Source organism: Petromyzon marinus, chromosome 80 (genome assembly GCF_048934315.1).
Source record: "Petromyzon marinus isolate PM22_M1 ecotype Great Lakes invasive population chromosome 80, UKy_Petmar_22M1.pri1.0, whole genome shotgun sequence".
Taxonomy (NCBI): Eukaryota; Metazoa; Chordata; class Hyperoartia; order Petromyzontiformes; family Petromyzontidae; genus Petromyzon; species Petromyzon marinus.
Window position 1 is genome coordinate 8456780 of NC_133746.1, and position 10535 is coordinate 8467314.

The 10535-nt window shown below is 55.9% G+C and overlaps 1 protein-coding gene across 1 annotated transcript in view; it reads right to left on the reverse strand.

Moving 5' to 3' along the window:
- Positions 1–8562, reverse strand: part of LOC142907649 (epidermal growth factor receptor kinase substrate 8-like protein 3) — a 9224-nt gene extending 662 nt beyond the window's left edge. The window contains exons 1-4 of the mRNA XM_076057227.1: positions 8437–8562; positions 5973–6081; positions 4260–4392; positions 1198–1321 (exon numbers count right to left, since the gene is read on the reverse strand). Coding sequence (XP_075913342.1) covers positions 1198–1321; positions 4260–4392; positions 5973–6081; positions 8437–8511 — 441 coding nt within the window. The 5' untranslated portion in view covers positions 8512–8562. The remainder of the gene's footprint in view (positions 1–1197; positions 1322–4259; positions 4393–5972; positions 6082–8436) is intronic.
- Between the last annotated feature and the right edge of the window lie 1973 nt (positions 8563–10535).

A 10535-nucleotide genomic window follows, 5' to 3' on the forward strand; every position in this document is an offset into this window, starting at 1 on the left:
AGTGGGTGATTGAGTGAGTGGGTGGGTGGGTGAGTGGGTGATTTGAGTGAGTGGGTGGGTGGGTGGGTGAGTGGGTGATTGAGTGAGTGGGTGAGTGAGTGGGTGGGTGGGTGATTGGGTGAGTGAGTGAGTGGGTGAGTGGGTGGGTGAGTGAGTGAGTGAGCGAGTGAGTGAGTGAGTGGGTGAGTGAGTGAGTGGGTGAGTGAGTGGGTGAGTGAGTGGGTGAGTGAGTGAGTGGGTGGGTGGGTGAGTGGGTGGGTGAGTGGGTGGGTGAGTGGGTGGGTGGGTGATTGCGTGGATGAGTGAGTGGGTGAGTGAGTGAGTGGGTGGGTGATTGAGTGAGTGAGTGAGTGGGTGAGTGAGTGGGTGAGTGAGTGAGTGGGTGGGTGGGTGAGTGGGTGGGTGAGTGGGTGGGTGAGTGGGTGGGTGGGTGATTGCGTGGATGAGTGAGTGGGTGAGTGAGTGAGTGGGTGGGTGATTGAGTGAGTGAGTGAGTGGGTGAGTGAGTGGGTGGGTGAGTGGGTGAGTGAGTGGGTGGCTGAGTGGGTGGCTGAGTGGGTGGTGAGTGAGTGGGTGAGTGAGTGAGTGAGTGGGTGAGTGAGTGGGTGAGTGAGTGGGTGAGTGAGTGGGTGAGCGAGTGGGTGAGTGGGTGGGTGAGTGGGTGGCTGAGTGGGTGGTGAGTGAGTGGGTGAGTGAGTGAGTGAGTGGGTGGGTGAGTGGGTGAGGGAGTGGGTGAGTGAGTGGGTGAGTGAGTGAGTGAGTGGGTGAGTGAGTGTGTGAGTGAGTGAGTGGGTGAGCGAGTGGGTGAGTGATTGAGTGAGTGAGTGGGTGAGCGAGTGGGTGAGTGAGTGAGTGAGCGAGTGAGTGAGTGAGTGGGTGAGTGAGTGAGTGAGTGGGTGAGTGAGTGGGTGAGTGAGTGGGTGAGTGAGTGAGTGGGTGGGTGGGTGAGTGGGTGGGTGGGTGAGTGAGTGGGTGGGTGAGTGGGTGAGAGGGTGAGTGAGTGAGTGAGTGGGTGAGCGAGTGGGTGAGTGGGTGAGTGGGTGGGTGAGTGAGTGGGTGAGTGATTGAGTGGGTGAGTGGATGAGTGAGTGGGTGAGTGGGTGAGTGGGTGAGTGAGTGAGTGGGTGAGCGAGTGGGTGAGTGGGTGGGTGAGTGAGTGAGTGAGTGGGTGAGTGGGTGAGAGGGTGAGCGACTCACCCTCAACATTTTCAACTCCTTCTCCAGCTTCTGCCCATCAGCAGGCCCAGAGATCTCCATCACCTCCTTGCGAGTGAGTGAGAGAATCTCCCTCCCGTCCAGGCCGGAAAGAGCGTCCACCAACCTGAGACGCCGGGAGACACGGGGAGACACGTGGAGACACGTGGAGACACGGGGAGACACGTGGAGACACGGGGAGATGTGGGGAGACACGTGGAGACACGGGGAGACGTGGGGAGACATGGGGAGACACGGGGAGACACGGGGAGACACGGGGAGACACGGGGAGACAGGGGAAGACTTCGGACGGTGAGACACGGGGAGATACGTGGAGACACATGGAGACACGTGGAGACACGGGGAGACAGGGTGAGACACGGGGAGACACGTGGAGACTCGGGGAGACACTGGGAGACGTGGGGAGAGACGGGGAGACGTGGGACAGGGAGACAAGTTGAGGCACGTGGAGACACGGTGAGACACTTGGAGACACGGGGAGACACGTGGAGACACGGGGAGACACGTGGAGACACGGGGAGACACGGGGAGACAGGGGGAGACACAGGGAGACACGGGGAGACAGGGGGAGACACGGAGAGACACGTGCAGACAGGGCGAGACACGGGGAGACACGGGGAGACACGAGGAGACACGGGGAGACACGGGGAGACGTGGGGAGACACGTGGAGACACGGTGAGACAGAGAGAGAAACGTGGAGACAAGGGGAGACACGGGGAGACACGGGGAGACGTGGGACAGGGAGACAAGTTGAGACACGTGGAGACACGGGGAGACACGGAGAGACACGTGGAGACACGGGGAGACACGTGGAGACACGTGGAGACACGGTGAGACACGGGGAGACACGTGGAGACACGGGGAGACACGGGAAGACACGGTGAGACACGGGGAGACACGGGGAGACAAGGTGAGACACGGGGACACACGGTGAGACACGGGGAGACATGGTGAGACATGGGGAAACGTGGGGAGACAGGGGGAGACACGGTGAGACACGTGGAGACACGTGGAGACACGGGGAGACACGGGGAGACACGTAGAGACACGGTAAGACACGTGGAGACACGGGGAGACAAGTTGAGACACGTGGAGACACGGGAAGACACGGGGAGATACGTGGAGACATGGGGAGACAGGGGAGACACGTGGAGACACGGGGAGACACGGGGAGACAGGGGGAGACACGTGGAGACAGGGGGAGACACGGGGAGACACGTGGAGACACGGGGAGACAGGGGGAGACACGTGGAGACACGGGGAGACACGTGGAGACAGGGGGAGACACGGGGAGACACGGGGAGACACGGTGAGACACGTGGATACACGTGGAGACACGGGGAGACACGTGGAGACACGGGGAGGCAGGGGGAGACACGTGGAGACAGGGGGAGACACGGGGAGACACGTGGAGACAGGGGGAGACACGGGGAGACACGTGGAGACAGGGAGAGACACGTGGAGACACGGGGAGATACGTGAAGACAGGGAGACACGGGGAGACACGGGGAGACACGTGGAGACACGTGGAGACATGGGGAGACACGTGGAGACACGTGGAGACACGGGGAGACAGGGAGACACGGGGAGACATGGCGAGACACGTGGAGACACGTGGAGACACGGGGAGATACGTGGAGACAGGGAGACACGGGGAGACACGGGGAGACACGTGGAGACACGTGGAGACAGGGGGAGACACGTGGAGACACGGGGAGACACGTGGAGACTGGGGGAGACAAGTTGAGACACGTGGAGACACGGGGAGACACGTGGAGACACGTGGAGACACGTGGAGACAAGGAGACACGGGGAGACACGTGGAGACACGCGGAGACAAGGAGACACGGGGAGACACGGGGAGACAGGGGGCGACACGGGGAGACACGTGGAGACACGGTGAGACACGTGGAGACACGGGGAGACACGGGGAGACACGAGGAGACACGTGGAGACACGTGGAGACAAGTTGAGACACGGGGAGACACGGGGAGACACGTGGAGACAGGGGGAGACACGTGGAGACACGGGGAGACACGTGGAGACAGGGGGAGACAAGTTGAGACACGTGGAGACACGGGGAGACACGTGGAGACACGTGGAGACAAGGAGACACGGGGAGACACGTGGAGACACGCGGAGACAAGGAGACACGGGGAGACACGGGGAGACAGGGGGAGACACGGTGAGACACGGGGAGACAGGGGGAGACACGGGGTGACACGGGGAGACAGGGGGAGACACGGGGAGACACGTGGAGACACGGTGAGACACGTGGAGACACGGGGAGACACGGGGAGACACGTGGAGACAAGTTGAGACAGGTGGAGACACGTGGAGACACGGGGAGACAAGTTGAGACAGGTGGAGACACGTGGAGACACGGGGAGACAAGTCGAGACACGTGGAGACACGGGGAGACAAGTTGAGACAGGTGGAAACACGTGGAGACAGGGAGACACGAGGAGACAAGTTGAGACAGGTGGAGACACGTGGAGACACGTGGAGACACGTGGAGACAGGGGGAGACAAGTTGAGACACGTGGAGACAGGGGGAGACACGTGGAGACACGGGGAGACACGTGGAGACAGGGGGAGACACGGTGAGACACGTGGAGACACGGGGAGACAAGTTGAGACAGGTGGAGACACGTGGAGACAGGGAGAAACGTGGAGACACGGGGAGACAAGTTGAGACAGGGGAGACACGTGGAGACACGTGGAGACACGTGGAGACACGGGGAGACAGGTGGAGACACGTGGAGACACGGAGAAACGTGGAGACACGGGGAGACAAGTTGAGACACGTGGAGACACGTGGAGACAAGTTGAGACAGGGGGAGACAGGGAGACAAGTTGAGACAGGTGGAGACACGGGGAGACACGTGGAGACACGGGGAGACAAGTTGAAACACGTGGAGACAGGGAGAAACGTGGAGACACGGGGAGACAAGTTGAGACACGTGGAGACACGTGGAGACACGTGGAGACACGTGGAGACAAGTTGAGACAAGTTGAGACAGGGGGAGACAGGGAGACGCACGTGGGGCTGTGTCCCTGCTGTTGTAGCCACGATTTGACGTCGTCAGCTGACGAGGAGAGTGTCAGGGAGGTCGCTACACCTCCTCCACCTCCTCCTCCACCTCCTCCTGCACCTCCTCCTCCTCCTGCACCTCCTCACACAGGCACAGGGCACCCGTGGAGCTCACACAGCTCGCTGGGACAAGGGGTCACACTGCTGATGGTGGTGGTGGTGATGGTGGTGATGGTGGTGGTGGTGATGATGATGTTGATGGTGATGGTGGTGGTGATGGTGATGATGGTGGTGGTGGTGGTGATGGTGGTGATGGTGATGATGGTGGTGGTGGTGATGGTGATGATGTTGATGATGATGATGGTGGTGGTGGTGGTGATGGTGGTGGTGATGGTGATGATGGTGGTGGTGGTGGTGATGGTGGTGATGGTGATGATGGTGGTGGTGATGATGGTGATGGTGGTGATGATGGTGGTGATGGGGGTGATGGTGATGGTGGTGATGATGATGATCATGATGGTGATGATAATGGTGATGATGGTGATGATGAAGATCATGATGGTGATGATGCTGCTGCTGGTGCTGCTGCTGCACTGGTGGTGGTGATGCTGATGATGATGATGCTGCTGATGGTGGTGGTGATGCTGATGATGATGATGCTGGTGGTGGTGGTGGTGAAGATGATGATGATGATCATGATCATGATGGTGATGCTGCTGCTGCTGGTGGTGATGGTGTGTTGGTGGTGCTGGTGGTGCTGGTGGTGGTGGTGGTGTTGGTGGTGCTGGTGGTGTTGGTGTTGGTGGTGTTGGTGGTGCTGGTGGTGGTGGTGTTGGTGGTGTTGGTGGTGCTGGTGGTGGTGTTGGTGGTGCTGGTGGTGTTGGTGTTGGTGGTGTTGGTGGTGCTGGTGGTGGTGGTGTTGGTGGTGTTGGTGGTGCTGGTGGTGGTGTTGGTGGTGCTGGTGTTGGTGGTGTTGGTGGTGCTGGTGGTGTTGGTGGTGCTGGTGGTGTTGGTGGTGTTGGTGGTGCTGGTGGTGTTGGTGGTGCTGGTGGTGTTGGTGGTGTTGGTGGTGCTGGTGGTGTTGGTGTTGGTGGTGTTGTTGTGGTGGTGGTGGTGGTGCTGGTGGTGTTGGTGGTGTTGGTGGTGTTGTTGGTGGTGGTGTTGGTGGTGTTGGTGGTGCTGGTGGTGCTGGTGGTGTTGGTGGTGCTGGTGGTGGTGGTGTTGGTGGTGTTGGTGGTGCTGGTGGTGCTGGTGGTGGTGGTGTTGGTGGTGCTGGTGGTGTTGGTGGTGCTGGTGGTGTTGGTGGTGTTGGTGGTGCTGGTGGTGTTGGTGTTGGTGGTGTTGTTGGTGGTGGTGGTGGTGGTGCTGGTGGTGTTGGTGGTGTTGGTGGTGTTGTTGGTGGTGGTGTTGGTGGTGTTGGTGGTGCTGGTGGTGCTGGTGTTGTTGGTGGTGCTGTTGGTGTTGGTGTTGTTGGTGGTGCTGGTGGTGCTGGTGGTGGTGGTGTTGGTGGTGCTGGTGGTGTTGGTGGTGCTGGTGGTGTTGGTGGTGTTGGTGGTGCTGGTGGTGTTGGTGTTGGTGGTGTTGTTGGTGGTGCTGCTGGTGGTGTTGGTGGTGGTGGTGTTGGTGTTGTTGGTGGTGCTGGTGGTGCTGGTGTTGTTGGTGGTGCTGTTGGTGTTGGTGTTGTTGGTGGTACGTGCAGCGAGGCACGGGCTTGGCAGGTACCTTGTGAGTCTCCCGCGGGGTTCCCAGCCTGCAAGACACTCGCTGGGACGAATCCCTCACGACCACCGTGATCTCGTACCTTCCACCAGCGCCTGGAGTCGTCCAGAACCTGGTGGAGTGGGACGGGTGGAGTGGGAGGGGTGGAGTGGGAGGGGGTGGAGTGGTAGGGGTGGAGTGGGAGGGGTGGAGTGGGAGGGGTGGAGTGGTAGGGGTGGAGTGGTAGGGGTGGAGTGGTAGGTGTGGAGTGGTAGGGGTGGAGTGGGAGGTGTAGAGTGGTAGGGGTAGAGTAAGTGGTAGGTGTAGAGTGGTAGGTGTAGAGTGGTAGGGGTAGAGTGGTAGGGGTAGAGTGGTAGGGGTGGAGTGGTAGGTGTAGAGTGGTAGGGGTAGAGTGGTAGGTGTAGAGTGGTAGGGGTAGAGTGGCAGGTGTAGAGTGGTAGGTGTAGAGTGGTAGGTGTAGAGTGGTAGGTGTAGAGTGGTAGGTGTAGAGTGGTAGGGGTAGAGTGGTAGGTGTAGAGTGGTAGGTGTAGAGTGGTAGGGGTAGAGTGGTAGGTGTAGAGTGGTAGGTGTATAGTAGTAGGTGTAGAGTGGTAGGTGTAGAGTGGTAGGTGTAGAGTGGTAGGTGTGGAGTGGTAGGTGTGGAGTGGTAGGTGTAGAGTGGTAGGTGTAGAGTGGTAGGGGTGGAGTGGTAGGTGTACAGTGGTAGGTGTAGAGTGGTAGGTGTAGAGTGGTAGGTTTAGAGTGGTAGGTGTAGAGTGGTAGGTGTAGAGTGGTAGGTGTAGAATGGTAGGTGTAGAGTGGTAGGGGTAGAGTGGTAGGTGTAGAGTGGTAGGGGTAGAGTGGTAGGGGTAGAGTGGTAGGTGTAGAGTGGTAGGTGTAGAGTGGTAGGGGTGGAGTGGTAGGTGTAGAGTGGTAGGTGTAGAGTGGTAGGGTAGAGTGGTAGGTGTAGAGTGGTAGGGGTAGAGTGGTAGGGGTAGAGTGGTAGGGGTAGAGTGGTAGGGGTGGAGTGGTAGGTGTAGAGTGGTAGGTGTAGAGTGGTAGGGGTGGAGTGGTAGGGGTAGAGTGGTAGGTGTAGAGTGGTAGGGGTGGAGTGGTAGGGGTAGAGTGGTAGGGGTGGAGTGGTAGGGGTAGAGTGGTAGGGGTGGAGTGGTAGGGGTAGAGTGGTAGGGGTGGAGTGGTAGGTGTAGAGTGGTAGGTGTGGAGTTGTAGGTGTGGAGTGGTAGGTGTATAGTGGTAGGTGTGGAGTGGTAGGCGTAGAGTGGTAGGGGTAGAGTGGTAGGTGTAGAGTGGTAGGTGTAGAGTGGTAGGTGTAGAGTGGTAGGGGTGAGTGGTAGGGGTAGAGTGGTAGGTGTAGAGTAGTAGGAGGTGGAGTAGTAGGGGTGGATTGGTAGGTGTAGAGTGGAAGGGGTGGAGTTGTAGGTTTAGAGTGGTAGGTGTAGAGTGGTAGTGGTAGAGTGGTAGGTGTAGAGTGGTAGGGGTGGAGTGGTAGGGGTAGAGTGGTAGGGGTGGAGTGGTAGGTGTAGAGTGGTAGGGGTTGAGTGGTATGGGTGGAGTGGTAAGTGTAGAGTGGTAGGTGTAGAGTGGTAGGTGTAGAGTGGTAGGTGTAGAGTGGTAGGTGTAGAGTGGTAGGGGTGGAGTGGTAGGAGTAGAGTGGTAGGGGTAGAGTGGTAGGGGTAGAGTGGTAGGTGTGGAGTGGTAAGGTGTAGAGTGGTAGGTGTAGAGTGGTAGGGGTAGAGTGGTAGGTGTAGAGTGGTAGGGGTAGAGTGGTAGGGGTAGAGTGGTAGGTGTAGAGTGGTAGGTGTAGAGTGGTAGGTGTAGAGTGGGTAGGGTAGAGTTGTAGGTGTAGAGTGGTAGGGGTAGAGTGGTAGGGGTAGAGTGGTAGGGGTAGAGTGGTAGGGGGTGGAGTGGTAGGGGTAGAGTGGTAGGGGTAGAGTGGTAGGTGTAGGAGTGGTAGGGGTAGAGTGGTAGGTGTAGAGTGGTAGTGTAGAGTGGTAGGGGTTAGAGTGGTAGGTGTAGAGTGGTAGGGGTGGAGTGGTAGGGGTGGAGTGGTAGGGGTAGAGTGGTAGGGTGGAGTGTGGTAGGGTAGAGTGGTAGTGGTAGAGTGGTAGGGGTAGAGTGAGTAGGGGTTTAGTGGTAGGGGTAGAGTGGTAGGGGTAGAGTGTAGGTGTAGAGTGGTAGGGGGTGGAGTGGTAGGGGTGGAGTGGTAGGGGTAGAGTGGTAGGGGTGGAGTGGTAGGGGTAGAGTGGTAGTGGTAGAGTGGTAGGGGTAGAGTGGTAGGGGTTTAGTGGTAGGGGTAGGAGTGGTAGGTGTAGTGTGGTAGGGGTAGAGTGGTAGGGGTGGAGTGGTAGGGGTAGAGTGGTAGGGGTAGAGTGGTAGGGGTGGAGTGGTAGGTGTAGCGTCTCTCTCCATGACAACGACAGAGAACCCCCGTGACCGTGCCGCCTAGATCCGCTCAGCACGAACTCACCTGCACCTCGTCTCCCCGAGAAACGAAGAGCTCCTCGTTATTACGAGCGGCGAAGTTCTGAATCACCGCCATCATCCTCACGGGGGTTTCCCTCCTTCAGCGACATCATCAACATCATCAACATCATCATCAGCAGCATCATCATCAGCAGCAGCATCATCATCAGCATCATCAACATCATCAACATCATCATCAACATCATCATCATCAACATCATCATCATCTGCAGCATCATCAGCAGCAGCAGCATCATCATCATCATCAACATCATCATCAACATCATCATCAACATCATCATCATCAACATCATCATCAGCAGCAGCAGCAGCATCATCAGCAGCAGCAGCATCATCATCATCATCAGCATCATCATCATCAACATCATCATCAACATCATCATCATCAACATTATCATCATCATCAGCAGCATCATCATCAGCAGCAGCAGCAGCAGCATCATCATCATCAGCAGCAGCATCATCATCATCATCAACATCATCATCATCATCAACATCATCATCAACATCATCATCAACATCATCATCATCAACATCATCAGCAGCAGCAGGATATTCATCAGCAGCAGCATCATCATCAGCAGCAGCAGCATCATCATCAACATCATCAACATCATCATCATCAGCAGCAGCATCATCATCATCAGCAGCATCATCAGCATCATCAGCAGCAGCATCATCATCATCATCAACATCATCAACATCATCATCATCAGCAGCAGCATCATCATCATCAGCAGCAGCAGCATCATCAGCAGCATCTTCACCAGTATCATCATAAGCAGCAGCATCATTATCATCAGCATCATCATCATCAGCAGCAGCATCATCATCAGCATCAGCAGCAGCAGCATCATCAACATCAACAGCAGCAGCAGCATCATCATCATCAGCAGCAGCAGCATCATCATCATCAGCAGCAGCATCATCATCAGCAGCAGCAGCAACAGCATCATCATCAGCAGCATCATCATCATCATCAGCAGCATCGTCATCATCATCAGCATCGTCATCATCATCAGCAGCATCATCGCTATTATCATCATCAGCAGCAGCAACATCATAGCCATCATCATCAGCAGCATCATCATCATCAGTAGCATCATAATGATCATCATCATCACCATCATCATCAGCAACATCATCATCAGCAACATCATCAGCATCATCATCCTCAGCAGCAGCATCATGATCATCATCACCATCATCATCAGCAACATCATCAGCAGCAACATCATCGCCATCATCATCATCAGCATTATCATCAGCAGCAGCAGCATCATCATGATCATCATCACCATCATCATCAGCAACATCATCATCATCAATCATCATCGCCATCATCATCATCGGCAGCATCATCATCATCAGCAGCAGCATCATCATCATCAGCAGCAACATATCACCATCATCAGCATCATCAGCAGCAGCATCATCATCAACAGCAGCATCATCACCATCATCATCATCGGCAGCAACATCATCATCATCAGCAGCAGCAACATCATCGCCATCATCATCAGTAGCATCATCATCAGTAGCATCATCATCATCATCAGCCGCATCATCATCATCATCAGCATCATCATCATCAGTAGCATCATAATGATCATCATCATCACCATCATCATCAGCAACATCATCAGCAGCAACATCATCAGCATCATCATCCTCAGCAGCAGCATCATCATGACCATCATCATCACCATCATCATCAGCAACATCATCAGCAGCAACATCATCGCCATCATCATCAGCAGCAACAGCATCATCATCATCAGCAGCAGCATCATCATGATCATCACCATCATCATCATCAGCAACATCATCATCATCAGCAACATCATCATCACCATCATCATCATCGGCAGCATCATCATCATCAGCAGCAGCAGCATCATCAGCAGCAGCAACATATCACCATCATCAGCAACATCATCACCATCATCATCAGCAGCAACATCATCGCCATCATCATCAGTAGCATCATCATCAGTAGCATCATCATCAGCAGCAGCATCATCATCAGCAGCATCATCATCATCATCAGTAGCAGCAGCAGCAGCATCATCATCATCACCA